The sequence below is a fragment of the Bos indicus genome, chromosome 5 (assembly GCF_029378745.1).
Source record: "Bos indicus isolate NIAB-ARS_2022 breed Sahiwal x Tharparkar chromosome 5, NIAB-ARS_B.indTharparkar_mat_pri_1.0, whole genome shotgun sequence".
NCBI lineage: Eukaryota > Metazoa > Chordata > Mammalia > Artiodactyla > Bovidae > Bos > Bos indicus.
Genome location: NC_091764.1, coordinates 118,877,789 through 118,898,782, shown reverse-complemented (window position 1 = coordinate 118,898,782; position 20,994 = coordinate 118,877,789). Strand labels below are relative to the sequence as shown.

The following is a 20,994-nucleotide window of genomic DNA, read 5'->3' as shown; positions in this document are numbered from 1 at the left end:
TCCCACACCTACCTGCTTCCGGAGAGCCAGAGGCAGCTCGTTAATTAGGCTGGAAAGCAGCTGAACGCTGCACACTGACCTTTGTGAGGGCCGGGAGCTAACGAGGATCTGCCTGCTCTTCGGGCCACGGAGGCTTGGAGGTGGGCTGACCTGCCCTGTTGGCCGGGGTTGGGGGGGCACCGCGCAGTCCTGGGGGCAAGGGGCCTGGGGGCGAGTGCACGGCCACCATGGCAGTGGGCGCCGCCCGGCGGCTGTTCCACAAGGGCAGCCGGGCTGAGCCCAGTGCACCTGGGCTGCCCTCCAGAGCCCAGGCCTCCGAGCCAGCAAGTTCCCAGGAATGCCCCGGTACTCGGGTCCACACCCGCCCTGCGAGCCCCGGGGCTCCTGCCCTGGACAGCAGGTGCAGGGCCGCCCGTCCCACAAATGCTTCCATCAACTTGCTCGACTCAACCAAGTCCCAAGAAAGAGACCCACTGCAGCGCGAGCTCTGCTCTCAAGCAGGCAAGGAGGACGGGGGGCCGGACTTGGTGCGGGGCCAGGCGCTCTGGCGGGCGAGCCCCTGCTCCTAGAGCCGGCGGGCCCCGGGCTCGCCCGGAAGGCGGCGCGGAGAGCGGGGTGCGGACGCGCAGGCCTCGTCCGGGGCTCCCTCCGCCCGGGCCCGCGCCTGGCCCGCCAGCGTGGAGCGCGGGTGCCATCTACCGAGAGCCGGCGGACAGAGGCCAGGCGCCGCTGCCCACGAGCCGTGCGGGGAAGGGGACGGCACGGCAGCCCCGAAGCGGGCCGGGGCCCGGCGGCGCCAGAGGCACCGAGGCCGCCGCGTCCGCGCCGCCCGCCACCTCGGACCCGGGGCTGAGCGCGGCTGCGGGATCCACGCGGGGCCGGGCAGGGTGCGCGCCGGGCGCCGGGGCCCCGCGGTGGTGCCGGGCTGGCCGGGCCGAGCGCGGCGGCGGCGGCCGAACGTGCTGGAAGCCTGGCGCGCGGGGGGACAATTACCTTCTTTCAGGAACTGCGCGTGGATCACCAGGACGAGGAAGCAGCAGAGCGCGGCCCCCGCGAGTGCCCAGAGCGCCTTCAGGAGCTGCATCGCGGAGTGCCCACTCGGCTGACGCCCCCCAAGTCGAGCAGCAAAGGTCCAGGCGCCGCATCAGCGCCCCGCCGGGTGCAGCCGCCGCGGCCGCCCGCTCGCGCCCTCCATCCGCGCCAACGCCGCGCTCCGCCGCGACTGGAGGTGCCGCTCCGGGAGCCGGGCTGTGTCTTTTTGGGCAGGGGGAGGGGAGCGGGCGGGGGCGCGGGGAGGGGGCGGGCGGGGCGGGGAGGTTAGCACCGAGGCTCGGGCCGCGGCGGCCGCCGCTCCGGCCGCTCGGCCACCAGCGCGGGCTGCGGGGCGCCGGGGGCCCGGGCGCGGGGGGGTGGCCGCCGCGGCCCCATGAATCAGCCCCGCCGCCGCCCCCGGAGCCGCGCCGCCGGCAGGGCTCGGACGGCGGGCCGTGGATTGCGCAACGGCCCGACCGCCGGTCGCCTGTCGCCTCCCGCCGCTGCCTTCCTCTCGCCGCCGCCGCCGCGCTCGCTCCGGCCCGGGGCTCAGGGGGCCGCGCTGCCGCCGCCGCCGCCGCCGCCGCGGAGAACCGAGCGCGGGGCCGGGGCTGCGCGCCGGGCGCGGGGCCGCCGCACCATCGCCGCCGCCGGGGCCCGCGCGGCCGGGCCCAGCCCGCAGGCAGAGAACTTGCGTGGCCCGGTGGCCCTCGAACGGTGCCGGCCTCCGCGCTCCCGGAGCCCGCGCCTCCGCCGCGGCGGCCGGTCGAGGCCCGGCCCGGGCTCCCGCGGGCCGCCTGCCCGGCTGGGCCGGTGGCGGCGGCGGTGGCGGCCGCGCCGACAGGTGGGGCCGGCGACAATGCGCGCCTCGCCCGCGGGACGCCGCCGCTCCGGCCCGTGGCGCGCGCCCGCCGCCCGATCGGCTCGGTCCTTCTGGGGAGGCGGCGGGAGGGGCCGCGCGGCGCTCGGACTCCGGCCCGCGCCCGCCGCCGTCTGCGCTCCTGCCTGCCCGCCGAGCCGCCGATGCGCACTGGGCCGCGGAGGGGACCCAGGGGACCCCTGCCGCCCTGCAGCGCCCCCGCCTGGCAGGCCGGCGGGTCAGGCGAGGCCGGTCCGGCCGAAAACCGCGGGTCGGGCTCCACCTAGGCGCGCAGGGGCCTCACTGCAGAGGCGGCCGAGGCGGGGGCCGACCGAGCGGGGATCGAGCCCCTGGTGCGCCCAACCCCCCAGCGCTCCGCGGCTCCCGGGGAGGACGGGGGGGCGGGGACCCCGGCCTAGGCGTCGCCACTGCCCAGGACTGAGCCGCGGCGGCTTCTGAAAATCTGCACCTCGTCCTGGAAATACACTCGCTGCACATTCCGGCCCCAGTAGGTGCCATCCTTCCGGCCAGCGGTCGGCGAGTAGGCGCTCACTCAACGCCCGGGGCTGAGCTAGATGCAGGAGCGGGCCGTTCCTGGCCCGGCCTCCTCCTGCCTCTGGGAAGCGCTGGCATTCGCTACCAACCCGTTTTCCTCACCAACTCTGAGTCCCGGAGCCGGGGTATCTGTGCCCAGTTCAGCGTCCCGGAGGCCAGTCTAGGTCTCAAGGCAGTTGTTTGCCTGAATTGAATTTCAAATAAAATTCCAAATTCCCAGCAAAGAGCTTTGGCTGGGAATCAGGGAGGGAGCCTCTGCCTGATCCTAAGCCCCACCGTGTGGGGTGGGTGGGGCACAGGAAAGGGTCCCACTGCCAGAGGGTCCTAGGGAGCCTTAGGCCTGGACAGCAGGCCCCAGAAAGCTGCTTTCGGCCTGCAGGGACATTGATGTGCAGGAAGGGAAAGGGGCCACTCCTGGGAGTGCTCCTGGAGGTCAGGTGAGTCACGGCCCTCCACCACACTTGGGGACACAGACAGCAAGTCACTCCAGACCAGCACCAAGGTTGCTGCCGCCGACCTGGCCTGAGGTGCTGCGCCAGCCCCGGTCAGAGGGGAGGCCGCCCCTGAAGCAGTGCCCCACGCGGGCTGCGTTGCTAGCCAGGACCCCTCCCTGTGGATGGTCCACAAGACAGAACACCAGCTCTGGGCCGCTACCTGGAGAAGTGGCTGCAGCCTCAGACAGGCCAAGCAACTCAGACCCTGCCTTGTGGGTGGCGGGGTGGGTGGGTGTGGTCTCTCTCCCCTTGCATGGACCCTCGGAGTCCCCTTTACTTTAACAGCCTCTTCCTTGGCCTTCACCCCCAGGCACTTTGCAGGAAACTCCCCCTGCAGCAGCCTCTGGGGAGCCGCCCTTCCTAACAGAATAGAGCCTGACCTCCACCAAGGTCAGTGGCGGTCAGTCCTCACCTGGTGCTGTGCTGTCCCCCTCAGAAGGCTTGAGGATCGCTGGGTGCTCACTACACACACACCCCCAGGACCCCAAAGGGACCTCAAGCAGAAAGCAAGGCCAGCCTCTGACATCCTCTGTGCCCAGTCAGGTGGCTACTACTGGAAATTTTGAACATTGCAAGTATTCTCCATTCCCCAGGAGAACTTTTACAAACTAACCATTTCGAAGCTCCTTCTATAAAGAGAACTAAGAGAAGAGAGTTTATAAAGAGAACCAGGGTGTAAATTTATTTTCAACAAGTGCAACAGGAGGGGAGGTGCCGTGGGGACCAGACTGCCCTCCGGCTCCAGGGCCTTCCCCAGGGCCACACGAGCCCGTTGCTCGTGCCCTCAGAGGAGTGACAGGTCCACAGAGGGGATTAGCCGTGCCACTGGGGAGTGAGTTCACGGTGTCCGAATAAACACCACACGCACCGCAGGAGGGAACACCCGGGGTCTGATCAAAGAGATGCATCGGAATAAATGATAAAGCCATACTGGTGTGTGTACGCATGCGCAGTCACTTCAGCTGTGTCCAGTTCTTTGCGACTGAATGAACTGTAGCCTGCTAGGCTCCTCTGTCTGTGGGATTCTCCAGGCAAGAATACTGGAGTGGGTTGCCGTGCCCTCCCCCAGGGGATCTTCCTAACCCAGGGATTGAACCCGCATCTCTATTGTCTCTTGCACTGGCAGGGGGGTTCTCTACCACTAGCACCACATGGGAATTGCGCCCCCCCCCCCAAATGAGGACAGTCTTCAGGCCAGGAAGGGTGGGGAGTCCTGGAGCCACATGCTGGAAAGAAGGGAAGAGGCTGTAGCCAGAGGTGTTGGAAGGATGTCCAGGGTTCCAGAGCCAGCACATGTGACCCCAGAGGAGGAAGCATGCCTCCAAGGAGCAGAGGCCAGGCGCTCGCAGGTGGGAGTTGTGGAGCGAGCTGCTGTCAGGCAAGGGTAGCTCAGGCCACAGCTGTAAGAGGGCTGTCCGAAGAGAGAGGCGTCTTCTGCCTGGGGAGGGGCCCAGAGGGCTGGGTGTGGAAGACGTGCCTTTTGCTTGATGTGTCTCCAACTGAAACTTGACGTTCCCTTCAGTTGGCCACGTAGGCAGTAAACGTAAGAGTTTAGGTGTAACTGTGATTTTTGTCACTACCAGAGATCGCAGGAATCTTCATATCACATTACAGCTCATGCAGATAGCTTGAAATATCACCCTGACTTCCAATTATGGTTGTCCCACTGCCAGACATTTTTATGTAATGTTTTAATAAGGAAGCAAACATATTACTATATCAAAATAGGTTTCCCAACATTTGATAAAACTGCATTTCAATATAATTGGTTTTCTTAGTAATCTTGTATGTTTTTATGTTGTTCTGAGAAGGGTTTCATAAGCATCACCAGATTGCCAAAAAGGCCCATGGGACAAACAATGCCTGGGGTCTCCTGATCTCCTGAGAAAGGGAGAGTGTGAGAGAGAGCCAGAAAGGGCAGAATGGACATCTCTGGTCATCCACAGCAGGTAGGGACAGGGGTCAGAGGCAGGACCATCCCCTGGGAGGGAGATGCACAAACATCCCCAGGCTGCAGCTGGCCATCATCAGGCCGGTCTGGGACTTTGCTTGCCCACCACCTCCACTGCTCCTTCCAAGGGTGCCTAAGTGTCCATGTGCCCTGCCTGTTCGCAGGGAACCCGCAGTCAGCTCTCCAGGTCAAGCAAGAAGCCTGCTGGTTCAATAGGACGAGAGTGACATCGGTGAGCAGTGACTGTACTCACTTCCACACTTATTCCTGTAGAGAGAGGACCTGGCCAGGAGGACGACCAGGTGTTTGCAGAAAGAGACGGAAAACCCAGGACATGACTACTCTTAAGACATGACCCTGGGCGGTGGTGGGGGGTGGAAATCACTAATGACTCAGAGAAAAGTAAAGTAATAAAAATAATAATTCAAATAGCATCATTCTAGAAGAAATTTGATAGAACGTGCACTAGTGAAAGAGAATAAGTTACCGTGAAACAAAGGGAAAGAAAACAAGAAGAAAAACTTGAGAATCAACAAGACTAACCAGCCTGGGGCTCGAGGGGATACCCTGAGAAGTAAAACGGGCATGAGTGGAAACCAGGCGTGGAAATTAAGGGATGCCTTGCAGAACAGAGAGTAGATAGAAATAGATGGGAGGGTCGGTAAAGGCTGAGACATGCAAGGTGTCAAACGCCTATCTACAGAAAGTTTAAAGGAGAAGGTAAAAGGCAACAGAGACTAGGAAATTCAGACAACCGAACACACATCCTTGGATGGCAGCCCCCAGACTCAGAATAAGTCTGACTCAGACCAGGACCCAAGAAATGCAAGGGACTTGGAGCAGCTGGCAGAATGAAGAGAAGAAAGGAATGTTCTGGGAAGTCAGACGCTGGGGTTTCCATTAGCAGCACGGCTTCTAGAAAACCCCGGAGCAGGTCATTCGGTGCTAAAGAGATAAGTTTTGGCACCTAGAATTTTATACCCAGCTAGACTATCAACGTGGTTCCGCATTTGAGGTTTGAGGGCACACACGACTCCGGTTGACTGGCCACGTGTCCACAGCAGCAAAATGACCCAGGGTGACATCCCAGCAGAAAAAGGAATCAAGGAGTTGGGTGTGGGAATATGGGACTGAAGAATATCTAGCATATTTGATTCTTTAGATGTGAAATAAGCTGTAAAGTATGTGCTTAAAAGCACATTAGGCCCTCACACTGGGGAGAATCTCCTTTAACTGGTAACACCTTCACTATAAAATGTTACATCTCTTTCTTCACAGGGCTGTCTTTGCTGAACAATATTTATAAAGTAGTATTGTAAATGACACTGATCTCTCGGTTTGTTTTAAAATCCACAAGTAGACAAAACTCAGAAAAAAATGTTTATGGTAGAAAGGTAAATACAGATCTTAAACCTTGATTTTTTAAAAAAAAATTATATGAAACAAGGGAAGGTACGGTGGTATTGAAGTGGGCTTTCTGATTTCTCCTGGCTCAGAGTGAGAGGTGCTCAGGCCCTGCCCTGGAACTTGCTCTAAACCATAATGTGTGTCTGACTATTTCCTAACAAGGCTGATCAGAAGCAGTGAGTCAAGGGGTAAACATTTAAGTCAGCACTTACAGCCACATTGGGTAAAAATAAATAAATAAAAATCACAGCAGGAAGGCCCAGATGATGAACAGTTTTGTCCCTGGGGAAAAGGTCAGGGCGTGAGAAAAACCGAGGCAGAATCTTGCTTTCCATTTGTTATTTGATTTTTTTTTCTAACATGTGAGACATTTAAGCTCTGTGATTTGAGAAGACCTAGTATTATAAAAATACTGTAAATGAATCGCATTCTGTCCATATAATGTAATAGTCTGCACTTGTTGAAGAGAACGAAGTGGTATTTATAGAGGGAGATAACAGATATAAACAAAATAGAGATGGTCACAGCTATGTTTTTAAATAAGTGTGAACACACTCTAACAACTAAAGACCATGAGATCAGGAGGGGATGGAGGGCTGGCCCTGGCTGGTGGAGAGAAGTCACCCGCGTGGAAGGGAGTCACGTGGCTTTCTAGGAGGGGGAGGACCAGGAAGACGCAGCAGGTGGGGCCCAGCTGGCAGGCTCATGGCCAGGAGACCGGAGTCCAGAGCTCGCAGAGGGGACCGAGTTGCCAGTGAGCGTGCCAGACAAGGAAACGGGAGGCAACAGGCAGAGGAAGCCACGAAGGGCAAGCGTTGGAGGTCAGGACTGGGGTGAATCCAGTGCAGCCTCGGGCCGCCGACGCTGTGGGAAGGAGTAGGACCCCGGGCTGAAGCTCTGCCTCTTCTGGGTCCAGGCGGGAGAACAGGCCTGAAGGGCAGACTGGGCCCAGAATCAGGGCTTCATCCTCACCTGGGACCAAAGCCAGGGCTGGGGGGACAGCTGGAAGGTGACCGCCACTGTGTGCGTGGGTAAGTCTGGGGGTCACCGTAAGGGACCCAGCCCCCGTCAGCAAGAATAATTAGTTAGCAACAAGTGGGCGTGGAGACAAAGAGCAGGGCTTCCCTGGACACACCTGTGGCTTGAGGGCGGGCTTGTCTCCAGAGGAGGGGCCGTCCTGCTCACAAGGGGACCCTGAGCTTGACCATCCCCCCGCCCCCACCCCAGGGCCCTGGTGTCCTTGGGAGACCCCAGCTTTACCACCAGACATCCATCCCAGCCATCCCAGAACAGGGGGTGCCTGGACCCAACTGATGCCCAGAGCACACGACCCCTGAGCGGCTGAGGGCACAGAGAAGCGGGGAGGGGAGCCACGGGGCAGCTCAGCAAGGGTGGGGCCGTGGTCGGGAATCCCAGCTCAGTCCCCATGCTGCCGAAGCCTAGGACTCTGTACTCATGGCTGAGCCACAGCAAGGCTGGAACAGGACCACAGTGACCGTCCTAAGAAGACGGCCATCTGGAAGCCAGGCCTGTGTGTGTCCAAAGTGGGGTCCTGCTTGCCTCAGCCTTGTCCACACCTTGGTGACTGCAGCCCCCCGCCACCCACAGGCAACCCTCAGTCATCAGGCCAGGCCAGGCGCTGTGGTCACCAGGCACTCCTAGGGCCGCGGGTCCCCATGATCCTCCGAGCAGAGGTCTGTGTGTCCACCAAGAAAAGACGCACGTCCACTGATGTCCTGAGTACTGTGCCCTGATCACGCCCCAGGACTGTGCTAAGTGCGGTGTGAGGCTCCCCGTCCTGCAGACGGGAAGGCTGAGCACTGGGGGTGGGGCTGCCCGTTTCCACGCCTACTTATGCACTCTGGGGTCAGGCAGGGACGGACCCCTCACCCGGCTGCCCCTCTCAGATTGCATTCAACCGTGTGACCCTGTTGGGGACACACTCCTGCTCTGGGGAGGGCCATGGTGCTGGGGGAGGGGTCAGGCCAGCAGCCAGGGGTGGCCTTAGCTTAAGACAAGGGCTAGGGGCCTGAGAGGGGGCCCCGGGCTCAGGTCAGCAGCTGTGCAACCACTGGCCAGCTGTCAGGCCCTCTGCCCCTCGGTCCCTCACGAGTGCTGGGGACTCAGACTAGAGCTAATTGGGCAGATGGCACCTCCCGGACTTGGCTCCCTTCCGTACACACGGAAGGGGCAACATCGACCCCCAGGGAAGCTGGGGGCATGGGCATCGCTATGGGAGCCCCAGCGAGATGGGCCAGGCCATGCTGGTCTGGAGTCACCCCGGAATGCAAGCTGTGAGCTCAAGCTCTGATCCTGTGTGGAGGGCAGATCCCCCAGCAGGGCTGCCTCCTCGGTCCTTTATACCCGGCGCTCGGGGGCGGGCAGGGGCGTCCGGACCATGTCTCTAGAGCAGGAGTGAGCAGAGCCAACGCAGGCTGGAGAGGGGGACGTTGCGGATGTGAAGGCCGTTAGCGGAGCGAGGGCGGCAGGGACGCTGGGGCGGGGGCCGGCTCAGTCTCCACCACACTCAGACCTGTGTGGTCGGGAGTGCTTCCTCTCTCGCTCTTGTTTCTTCTGTGGCACCCAGCACCCCCAGAAGCGTGTGATCTCAGTGAAACCTCCCTTCCCGTCATCCACAGGCCGGCGCTAAGCCCCTGCACCCACGGCCGCTCACGGTAAGCCCCCAGGCCCTCATCTCCCTGCTCGGGGACCGCCTTGCTGAGGCCCTGGTGTCTGAGCTTGCCATTGGCCAGGCTCAGGCAGGAACCGCGGGCTGAGCCCTCCTCCTGCGTCCTCCCCCAGTCCCCTGAGCTGTAGCCGGGCCCCTTAGGGAGCAGGGCTGAGTCCTGGAGCTTTGCACTCCGTGGACTTCCCTACCGGTGCCAGGTGACAAGGAGGAACTCAGAGGAGGCGACACCTGGGTGAGGGCTGGGGAGGGGCGGGAAGGCGGGTGGGAGTCCAGGGCTTCACTGAGGAGCAGACGTGCCCCCTGCAAGGACAGCCTCCAGGGCCCAGCGGCTCCCCTTCTCCGGCCTTGCAGCAATGCCTCTGTGGCTCCGGTCCCCGCCCTGACCGCTGCGGCCCCATCCTCTCCTGTGAAGCCCCGCCTGGTCTCCGCACGTGGTAGCCCTCACTCTCACACCCTAGGTGATCTTGATACCTCCCCTTCGCTCAACGTGTCTCCTGATGAGCCGGAAGGGAACTGCTGCCCACGGGGGAAGCCTGGTGCTCCGGGTCCCTGGGACAGCTACGCATGTGCTGTTCCTCCCAGGGCCTCAGGGGCTGGAGGAGGCCGGAATGCAGCCGGCTCACAGCATCCAAGTGAGCGGCCACTCTAGGAGGCAAACAGGGAGGTTCTGGTTTCGTTTAAAAACAGTCAACTCCTGTTGAAGAGTCCTTGAGGCAATACAGTCAAATTCAAGATGTCTCAACCCTAAATCTGAAAGTCACACCCTCAGAACACCTGGAGCAGATTGCGGGTGTCCAGCGAGGTGCACAGGACTCAGGGGAGCCTCTCTTTATTAATAACAAAACCTCTGAAATCAGACGACAACAGGAGTGCCTTCCTCCAGGGAGGGGTGATGGTTGCAGCAGAACCACAGGGCTGGACACCACACAGCAGGTAGGAAGGAGGCAACGGGATCTACTGTGCCAACAAGCGTGAGTCTCCAAGTCACAGAGGTGGGCAAAGAGCAGACAGAACAGCCCCCAGCACAGGCAGCAGGACCGCGGCCACAGCTGGAGCCCTGCCCTGGGCCCCTTATCACAAGTGGTCCTCACAGTGACCTCCTGAAGCAGAGGTTCCCCACTTACTGCTGAGGAAACAGGCTCGGGAGCTCAGGACCTGCCTCGAGCCAGGCAAGCCGGGGCTGGGCCAGGGCTGGGCCACCTGGCTGCCCTCACCACCCAAAGAGGCTGTAACACCCTCAGAGCTGCTTCATCTCTTCACCCATCCATCACATCCACCTGTACATCCATCAGTCCACCCCTCATCATCCAGCTCTTCATCCTTCCATCCATCATCCCTCCATCTGTCCACCCACCCTTCCATCCATCATTCATTCCATCATCTACCCATCCATCATTCATTCCATCATCCACCCATCCATCTACCCATCATTCGTTCCATCATCCACGCATCCACCCATCCATCATTCGTTCTATCATCCATCCATCCATCATTCCATCATCCACCCATCTATCCACTCATCATTCGTTCCATCATCCGTCCATCCATCCACCCACACATCTATCTATCTAATCCATCTGTTGTTCTCTCTACCCAACTGCACATCCTATACATCTGTCCACACATGTGTTCCTCCATCTGTCCATCCACCCACCAATCCTTCCATCCATCTAGGCACCCATCGCTCATCTATTCATCCATCCATCCTTCTATCCACCCATCTGTATTTCCATCAACCCACCATCCATCACCCATCTATTCACTCATCCGTCATCTGTCATCCTGTCCTCCATCCATCCATCCACTATCCATCCATCTACCTATCCATATTTCCTTCTAGCCACCCAACTATCCATCCACCCATCCATCTATTCATCTATCTGAACATTCATTATAATACATCTATCTATCACACATCTGTCTGTCCACCCATCCATCTACCTGTCTGCCAATCCATCCATCTATGTCTCCTCCAGCCTTCTATCCATCCATCTGTACATCCACCCATCCCCTACCTGTGTCTGACTCTGGTCCAAGCAAGGAGCGTGCAGATGGAAATGAGACCCAGACCCTTTCTCCTGAAACTTCTCCTGGAGGAAATGGATGTTGGTCCTGGGCAGTCCAGTTCCGGGAGGCACATGCTGTGACTGGGGCCAAGAGGGGCTTCCTGGAGGCTGAGCACAGGGCTGGGTGGGCGGCAAGACCAAAGTCTAACAGGGCTGAGGACTTCCAGAAGCTGAGACCCCAGAATAACGAGGCTTCTATGTAGACCGAAAGGCCTCCATCTGAGGGAGGAAAAATGCCGGATTCGGCTCAACGCAGGCAGAGCCAGCAGCAGTGTGGGGCTGGCCTGGCCTTCCAAGCGCTCCGGTAGCTGCTGCTGGGACTGAGCATCTTCTGCTGCTCAGGCCAGAACCAGAGGCTTCCCGGCCGCCGCTGTGGTGACAGGAGCCGGGTCTGGGATCATCTCTTTGGTGCACATCTGGGAGCCCGTCTCCGCAGCCAGCACCAAGGCGGACCCCCTGCACCTGGCCTCCAGAGCGGGTCCTCGCATGTTCCCGAGTCCACCCTAAGTCCGAGTCCACGGGCCCATCTAGGGGCTCCAGCCAATCTCCCACCTGCTCCTTACTGTGCCCAGCGTCCCCCAGAGATGTTCCAGCCTGGCAGGGGCTGGTTCCTGCTCCACCCCCATCCCACCACCCCAGGCTCCACCCCGCGACGTGCACCCCAGCCCGGCCACTAGGAGGCAGGTGGCATCATACGGACGCCGGCCAGACCACAGGCAACAATGGAGATCCGACTCCCGGCCCACCCTACGGCCATCAGTGACCCTCAGCTTCCCTTGTTCCTTTTCCCGATTCCAAGTCAGGACAACCTGAGGAGCCAAACATGTCCCTAACCACTCACACGGACGCCTCGCTCTTATCCACAGCCCTGCCACCCCAGACCCGGCCTCTGACCAGCCCCTGGACGCCGGCCTTCATTCTCCAGGATAGCCGCCCCTGCCCACAAAGTGCCCGGGCCCTGGACCACAGTCTCTGCTCCTTCCGCCCCTGGGGCAGCCTTCCTCTGCCCCACCAGGCGGAGCTCAGCCGCCCCGGGGGGGACTGGGGACCTCCCCCTGATTTACCGCCCTCTCTCCTGACGCCTGTCTCCCAACCCCCAGCTACTCTCTCCAGTCACGCCCATGTGCAGGCCCATCCTTGTCTCGGGCGGCTTTGGGGAGCCCAGGCCAAGACCCCGTCGCCCAGCAGGGCACCCTTTCTAAGGAGCACAGACGGGGAGCCGTCTGCATGGCCCTCCCAGAACTGCTGGGCTCAGGAGCCCGCAGGAAGGAGCCCGACGTGGTCCTGGCAGGGGCTGCCCGTGACTGCTGGGTGGGAGAGCCGCCTTCACACTCAGCAGGACACCACCCAGCTGCTGCCCCACCCCGGGGGCTCCTTGCCCTTGACCTCTGGGGCCCGCAAAAGCTGTCCATCCAGGAGCCGACACTCCCGCGACCCTGCTCGGCGAGCTGGAAGCAAGACCAGATGTCCCGGGACCACTGCTGCCCGGAGGGCGGCCACTCCTGCGGCGGGTGGGGATTGCTCCAGGTGTGGGGACAAGAGGCGGCGAGACCCAGGCCTCACCTACTCCCAGGAGAAGCCCCTTCTGAGCATGCAGCAACCCCTGGGCCTGTCAAAAGCTGCTCAGCTGAGGCTGCCTCCAGGGTGAGCAGGCCCCACCACAGGAACACAGGGAGCATCACTGCCCAGCGTCCTGCGTCCAGGGACTCAGGAGTCCGGGCCGGCTTCCCCCATCCCCCAAAGAGTTCAATGCTCATCCCCCGAGCTGCTGGTGGGGCCAGACAGACCATTCGAGGCTCAGGACAGTGACCCTTTGTCCTTCCAACCTAAATACCCACCACCATTCCCTCTGGAGAAATGTGCAAATGACCCCCGGGGTGAGGATCGGCCCCTTGTCTGCCGGCATCCTCACGGAGCCTGCACAAAAGCCCGGCTGAGACTCCAAGGAGGGGGTGGCAGCCGACACTGTTTGCTAAACGTCAGAGAATCGGCTGAAGGTCAGGGGCCACGGCCTGGCTCGGGGAGGGGAGGCCAGATCCAGCCCCGCATCCAGTCTGGAGAGGGTCCTGCCCCCGGGACGCACAGCTGGCCCAGGTGCCAGCCTGCGGTCCACCCAGGGCCCCCAGCACCACGCCCTGCAGAGAGGCCGGGTCAGGAGAGGAGCAGAAGGCTGCACCCGCCCGAGGGCAGGGCCCCGGTGGCCTGGGGAGTTCCGCAGAGTTTGGGAGGGACCCCCTCTTCCTGTGGAGAAGCAGTTGGCCCCGTGCTGACCCCCGATGACCAGACCCACGCCTGCGGGGAAGGGCCCAGAAATGGGGTGCCGTGGCCCTCGAGGCTGTGACCTGGCCCCGGGAGTCCCCTTCCCGGGTCCAGGCTCCACCTCCTTGGGTGTGACGCCCACTCTGCGGGGGAGGCTAGGATTCCCGCTGGGCCGCGGCCACCGCCCAACCCCCAGAGTCACAGGCCACCCTGTGGGGTCCGCAGTGCTGCTGGGGAACGTTCCTGAATCCCACGCACTTCATTTTCAGAAAGGGACTCCAGGGTGAGGCTTTGGGGGTGTTAACAGCAGCTGCAGCGGGAGCAATGTGCTGACCTTCGCTTGGCGTGTCCTCTGTGCTCCGAGTCTGGTCTAATTCCTGCCTCGGCCCCAGGTGAAGTGAAGTCGCTCAGTCGTGTCCGACTCTTCGCGACCCCGTGGACTATAGCCTACCAGGCTTCTCCGTCCATGGAATTTTCCAGGCAAGAGTACTGGAGTGGGCTGCCATTTCCTTCTCCAAGAGGTAGTTACTATTACTAATTCCTGATGAAAAGAAATGGGGGCTGTGCCAGGCGGGACCCCCGAGGCCATCCGCTGAAGCCCGCCCCTGACCCCTCCCAGGTCCCCCGGCAAAGGGTCAGACATTACCTGGACTGCATGCAGTGAGCGCGAGGCCCAGGACCTGACCCTGAGCAGCGACGCCAACAGCCAGCACATCAGCGGCTAAATAAGGTCAGAGCCCGCGTCAGAGCATCAGAAATGGCTTATTGATTTTAAAAACGTGGGGGCGCCTTGTTGGCGAAAGTGCTTTATTACACCTGCTGCGTATGGAACTTTCCAGCGGGACCATCTCCACCTCGGTAATAACAAAAGTCCATCATCCCAGCTTGGGTCAGCCTGCTGACTCTCAGAGGAGCACGAGAGGGAGTGGGTGGCAACGCTCTATAAACTCTCAGGTTCACAGACTGACGAGGCTCCTGATTCTCATCCACGGCCCGCCCCCACCCCCCGAGGCCACAGCCAGGTGCCCAGGAGCCCAGAGGGGCGGGCGCCTCTGCAGAGCGGGCAGGGCCAGTGTGGGCACCAGGCCCTCGTCACAGAGCCCAAGGCACCCCGGGGCCCGAGGTGGAGCCTGAAAGCTGCGGTCATGAACCCGAGCAAGGCCACGAGTGAGGACCCGCGTGCCCGAAGGGCCTGGCCCACGAGGCCTCGAGGGCCTGGTGCGCTTTTCAGCTCAGTGTGGGAGAAACGCGCCCTGGGCTGCCTGCCTGTTGCGGGCCGACACCGGCAGCACCCGCTGACTTCTGGGTTGGCCTCACTCTCCATGGGGCAGACGGAAGGTTCCAGCATCCTGTCTTGGGACCACGGGGGCCCAGCAGGGGGCTGTGTGCCGTAGGGACCCCCGGCGAGGAAGCTCCCGCAGCCCTGCAGAAAGAAGGGCCCTGCTCTCCGTGTGTTGCGTCCACTGCGGGCTCTGTGTTTCCACCTCTGAGACGGAGGATGCTCCCAGTGCTTCACCCGGACAGGCCCGGAGCGGCATCAATGTCCCGCAGAACCGCCGAGGAGCACATGGACCCCGGGACAGGGCAGGCCATGTGGGCGGGACAGCTCCCCGATGAAGGGCGGGCAGGCGTCCTCTGCGTGTGTGACACACACCTCCCTGTCCACGCCTCCCTCCCAGGACCGACGTCTGATGCCGCTCTGGGTCCTGCGACGGCCTCGCCCACAGGAGCCCATGTTTCCCTCCTACGGCCCGTCCCCCAGGACGCAGGGGTGGGCACGGGATGGAACCTGTGTGTCCAGGAACCACTGAGAACGCAGGTGCAGGACAGCTACCACGGCCCCCTCGGGTCTCGGCCACACCCTCTCCTAAGTGCTGGGGGCCCTGAGTCCATGCTGGGTGGCGCTCCCCCGGGGCTGCCCCTGCTCTGCTCACGTGCCCGCCCCTCTGGCTCCCGGGCACCTGGCCATGGCCTCTGTGATGGGGGGTGCCGAAGATGAGAGCTCAGGTGCTTTGTCAGGGTCCTGACGGATCAGGTGCTGAGGAGGGCGCTGGGGGGCCGGCCTGGAAGGCCGCGGGGACCCAGCCCCAGGAAGCGGTGGGCTGGGAGTTAGAGTCACAGCCCCTCCTTGGGGCCTCGCTCCAGTCACCCCGGTGCCCCCGTCATCCCCGGGTGGTCCCGCCCCCGCCCGCCTTCCTGTTCATGCCATGGCCTTGCCTGGCCCCCATTCCGTGTCCCTTACTCCTCCCGAAGGCTCAGCTCAGACCGGCCCTGGTTCCCGGGACAGTGCAGCCCTGGGTCCCAGAAGACCCATCAGCAGTCTGCAGGGGCCACAGCACGAGGCCCTGAGAACCTGGGAGTCATAGAGACCAGTCACCTGCTTGCCTGGAGGTTGGGAGGGGTCTCTGCTCCCTGGGGAATCGGGCCTACCCTCCTGAGAGCATCCATCATCACTGGCTTCGGAGCGGATCCGCTGCTGGGGGCCCACGTCGGGTGGCAGAGCGCCCACCACCCTGGGCAGCCAGCTGCATGACAGATGGCACAGACGGGGGCTCAGACGGCCGGCCTGCCCCTCCCACCCGTCTGGAGGCCCCAGGTCCAGGCGCTGCTGGCCCGGTTCCGGGAGACGGCTCTCCTGCTGGGCCCCTGCTGGCTGCACACGGCTGTCTGTCTCCCTTGCCCCCCGGCGGGGTCCCCACGGCAGAGCCTCGTCACCTCGCAGTCCATCTCACTGGGGTCAGGACTGCAGCCTGTGGCGGTGGGGACACGACCTGGTGCATACACGACATGTGCCAGCTGTATCCTCGGCCCCGAGCAGCCACCCACAGGCCTCCCTCGGAGCCCGGTGGCCGAGTGGACGCCCGCAGGTGGACCGAGCCTCTCTGGTCTGTCTGGCCCACGTGGCTGGCAGGCAGGGTCTCTCTGGACCTCAAGAGTGACCAGCCTGGCTCAGCACCTGCTCACCCCGAGGTCCTTACCAGCCAGTCCTCGTGCCCCCCGGGCCTCGCCTGCCCTCCGCTCCCGGAACCCACCTCCAGTCGTGGTCAGGAAGGGAGCGCTGCTTGGCCAGATGGATAAACACACAGGACAAAGACTCCTCTCCAGCCGCCCTCAAGCCCTCAAGCCAGCCCCAGAGGGAATGTGGAGAGGACCCATATGGGCCCCAACTCCGACTAATAACTTCATTATGGGCTTGGAGGCCACATCTCTGTAAGTAATGGGCTGCTTGGAAATGCAGATGATTCCAGCTCCGGCACCCCGAGAGGTGTGAGGGTGATTAACGCCCATGATGTCAGCTCCGGAGAGGGCCGCCTTCACGTCGAAATTTAATTTGCCTGGTGGAAAACGCGCGACTTTCAGAAACACCCAGGGCCAGGAGCAAATGAGTGTGTGTCACCGAGGAGCCGGCGACGATTTGCCAGCTCCCGGCAAATTGAACATAAGCTCACATTACCATGCAGCTGCAGAGAGCGGGAACGCAGTAATGACCGCCGGGATGGTGCGGGGCCGGGAGGGAGCGGGACCGGCCAGCCTCCGTCCGTCCATCCGGGAGTTCCTGTCCCCAGCCGAGCTCCCCCGAGACCCTGTGCTGACCCTTCAGGTGGGCGGGCGCCCTCTGCCCGGGGCGGGTTAGAGGTGGACGCTTCTGCTGGCGGAATGGGGGGTACTCTTCCCTCCAGGTGCCATAGGCGAGGCGGGGCAGCTTGAACCGCACACACTCACCGTCCCCCAGTGGAGGAGGCTGGATCTGAGGTCCAGGTGCCCCAGGCTGGTCCCTCCGGAGGCCTCTCCAGGGCTGGAGACGCCGTGTCCTCCACCGGTCCCCACCTGGTCGGCCCCCTGGGAGTGCGTGTGTCCTGATTCTCTCCTAATAAGGACACTGGTCCTGTGGGATTGGGGCCCCACCCCCCTGGCCTCACGAATCCCCTGTAAAGACCCATCTCATCTCGGTCTGAGTCTGGGGAGGCAGTCAGCCTAGGACTCCTGCCCCCCACCCCCACCGTGCTGGTTCTCGTGTTACCACCCAGCCGTGAGCCCCCACCGCTTGCCTCTGGTCCCCTGACCGTGGACACAGGCGCCCAGCTGGCTCCCCGTGTGCTTGCTGCCTCGGGGACCCACTCACTGTGCGAGCCTCTGCTCTCCCCGCAGGACCGAGCTGGGAGGGGGTGCACGACCCCCAGAGCCGATCAGGGGCGCCGGGGGGTCCGCAGTATCTCCCACACCCACTCCCCCAGGACCAGCAGGGCGGCCAGCTCCCTCCGGGCGCGCTGGGGCTCCGGGACTCCGCCCGATTCCCGGTCCTGATGGCCTTGCTTGCTCTGCGAGGGTGCTCACTGCACACTGGGCGTGCTCGGAGCCCCCCGAGCACCATGAGGGGGAAAGGTCATCACCCTGCGAGGTTGCGGCAGGACTCTGAGGCTGAGGGTGGCCCAGGAGGCCAGCCACGAGGGCCCCTCCCCTCCTGCCTCCCGCCGCGCACGCGCAACTCCCCACACCGCTTCTAGGGAGGCGTGCTGGTTGTTTTCTGAGATTTTAAGGCCAAACTTGAGCCTGGGATCCCAGGTTCCTCCCGAGGCATCAGGGGTCTCTCTCACACACATCTCCCCAGGTAGAGACCCTCAGAAAGGCAACACTATAGCAAACACATACCAGCCTTTCTGCCAGAGGACCCGGCTCTCAGAGGAACCCCAGCCCCAGACACGAGGGCTCCTCCCCACCCCCGTGGCCTCCCATCCTGCAGGCTGGCCTGGGGGCGCCCGATTCTCTGAACTGCTCACCCCTCCCCCGTATCTACAGAGCACCTGCAGGGCTGGGTAGGGGACACAGCTGATCCAGCCCCCAACGAGAGAATGCGTGATCTCATAGAGGGCACAGCAGGGCCCAAGGCACCGTCCAGAGCAGGGCCGTGGGGTGAGAGGGCATGGGCTGTACAGCTGGCGGAGGTGAGCGGAGGCTGGGGCGGGAGGTGGGGATGCTCTGGGGCAGGTGCGGCTGGCCCTGCGTCCTTTCAGCAGTTCTGGGGAGCGGGCAGGCACAACAGGAGCGTGGAGGCTGCCCGTGAACCACGGGCGTGGTGCCAAGGGGCCACGAGAGCCCCGCCCCACACGGCCCTCTCCCCCAGCCCCATCAATACAAAGAGCTGACCACTCCCTTCCCACCAAAGACCCCCCCTTCAAATCTGGACAGGACCCTCAGACTCAGATGCCGTCAGCCTGGGCGTCCGGATACAGTTCTGTGCCGGCCGTGAGGTCCAGTGGGGGTCCTGGACCTGCCGCCCCGTGTGCATCACGGGCCTGGGCTGACCACTCAGAGGGAACCCACGCGCAAGGTGCCTCCGCGTCCTGGGACCTAACCGGTGTCCGGGTTGCAGGAAGCTGAGAGAGTCATTTTAGGACCTGTGGCTACTTCCCAGCAGTGGCCAGCACCCAGAGCTGGGAGGAGGGTGACAACCAGCTGCCCGACCGAGACGCCTCCTGTCAGATGCTAACGGGAGGCCCCCAGTGGGCTGCACACAGAGCCGGGACCAGCGGGCAAGGAGACGTAGAGGGCGGGAGCCCCCGCGTCCCTGTGGCTGATCCCACCATGGATCTGTCCCCCCGAGCACCGCTGAGGGACCGCATCCCGGTCCACCCCGGACTGCACCCCACCTGGCTGTCCACGGGCGCAGCGTCTGCGGTGCAGGCTCACGGCCCCATCCGCCCCGGGAGCTCAGCCCTGTGGACCCCGGTCTCCTGCCAGTCCCCCGCCCCCCTCGGGGGTTCCCAGCTTTCCCTTCACAAACCAGAGGCATCTCGACACGGGCCTGCCTGGGACGCATCCCTCCCTGGATGAATACAGATGGCAGAGGCTGATTTAAATAAATCTATTAATTATCCACAGCTTAGCACGTGTGTGTGTGTGTGCAAGCTACGGCTTCTAAATAATGTAATTCCGGAAGCCCCGGTGTCTATTACATTTAATTACCTCTCCCTGCGGTGCGCGGGATCGAGACGCACAGACAGCATGCCGCCCCCCGGGGAGCCTGCAGACCCCGGGGGTCGCTCTGCGGGAGGTGCCGGCCCCCTTGCTCCAGCTCCATGCGGCCGCAGGCCTGGGGCTGAGGGCAGAGGCTGGGAGCATGCCCCCGAGAGGCCCTGCCTCTTCCCCCGGGCCCCCGGGAGCTCCCCAGTGGCCAAGACAGACTCATCTCCTCTGCCCCAGACCCCCTTCTGTGCCCCTGCCAGGCTCAGTGACAGACCTTCTACGGGTGGTCCCCGAGGTCATGCTGTCAAAGCTCCCAACACACCTGACTGCCCTGAGGAGCCTTCAAGTCAGGTCTCAGCCAGGACATGAGGTCCAAGCACCTGGACCCCCAATGGGCAGTCTCTTGGGCAAGGAGAGTTCATGTCTGGACTGGGGTGGGTCTCACAAGCAGGGGACCTCAGACCAGCCCCCTGGACGCCTGACCTCAGACCAGCCCCCCTGGACGCCTGAGCTCAGACCAGTCCCCTGGACGTCTGACCTCAGACCAGCCCCCCTGGACGCCTGACCTCAGACCAGCCCCCCTGGACGCCTGACCTCAGACCATTCCCCCGGACGTCTGACCTCAGACCAGTCCCCTGGACGTCTGACCTCTGACCAGCCCCCCTGGATGTCCAGGGGCCTCCGTCTGGGAGGACATGCTCCTGCTCCTGGAGAGACGGACGTGACCCCAGGCCACCGGCCCCAGGCAGGTCTCCCGAAGCTCCCTCCCCAGCTTCCTGGGCTCAGGGGCGGGGCGGGGCTCAGACAACGGTTCTCTGTGTTCTTTAGTAAGGGATCATCTGGCTGCAGAAGAGCTCAGACCACTGGGAGCTGAGGACCTGGGGTGCCCCATGGCCTGGGAGCACGCCGGGGGTGAAATGTCTCCTTCTTGTCTCTGTCCCCCCTCCAGTAAAGAAGATCCTGCTGAAGACACAGACAGCCTGGAACTCACGCTGTGTGCAGGGAAGAATGTCAGACAAGCCCACCGGGATGAGCTAGAGCTGATGCCCACCCCCGGAGCAACACCCAAGGCCCCAGAAGGCCAGGGTCTGGACCCCCGGCGCTGCTGGAGAGGAGGGGGCTGCTCTGACCTTGTAGGAGGGTGACCTGCCTGTGCAGGGGGAGAACCAGCCACGCTGCAGGGCCACGAAGAGCCCTGAGCCTGCAGTCACCTGAGCCAGCAGCCTGCATGCCGCCCTCAGACACTCACAGAGCCCCACCCGCCCGCCGGCACCAGGCCCTGGGCAGTGCCTTGGAGTCAGCAGTGAGTGGACGGTGGCAGGCTGCCCAAGGGCTTGGGTCGGGCGATGGGGAGCTCCCGGCCCCTCCTCTGATGCTGGCGGCTACTTGAGCATCCCCTGCCTCCGTCTCCGCTGACCGGATGGGACATCTGCCCACAGCATCTCTGCAGAGCCCAGCCCAGAAACTCGGACATCTGGGGACAAGTGTGCCCACACGGTTGTGAGCACGAACAGATGGGAGAGGGCGTTCTAGGCATGAAGGGGTCCCCAGCATTTGATAATTCTCAAATTACACCCCAAACACCTGGGAAGTTTGAAATAACAATCATTTGGTGGTCTGATCTGTTAAAACAATAGGTTTTAATATTCATTTGTTACTGGCAATAAATGGCCATAATAATTTGATGATTAAGCTGCTATGACCTTCACTGAACCTTA

General features: G+C 62.5%; 1 protein-coding gene across 2 annotated transcripts in view; it reads right to left on the bottom strand.

Moving 5' to 3' along the window:
* The window catches only part of TAFA5 (TAFA chemokine like family member 5), a 178,719-nt gene that overhangs the window by 106,054 nt on the left and 51,671 nt on the right, over nt 1-20,994 (bottom strand). The window contains exon 1 of one of the 2 annotated variants that reach the window (XM_019961998.2): nt 994-1,244. The exons of the other annotated variant lie outside the window; for it this stretch is intronic. Coding sequence (XP_019817557.1) covers nt 994-1,084 — 91 coding nt within the window. The 5' untranslated portion in view covers nt 1,085-1,244. Of the gene's footprint in view, nt 1-993; nt 1,245-20,994 lie in introns of those variants that run through there. 2 annotated transcript variants of the gene reach the window in all.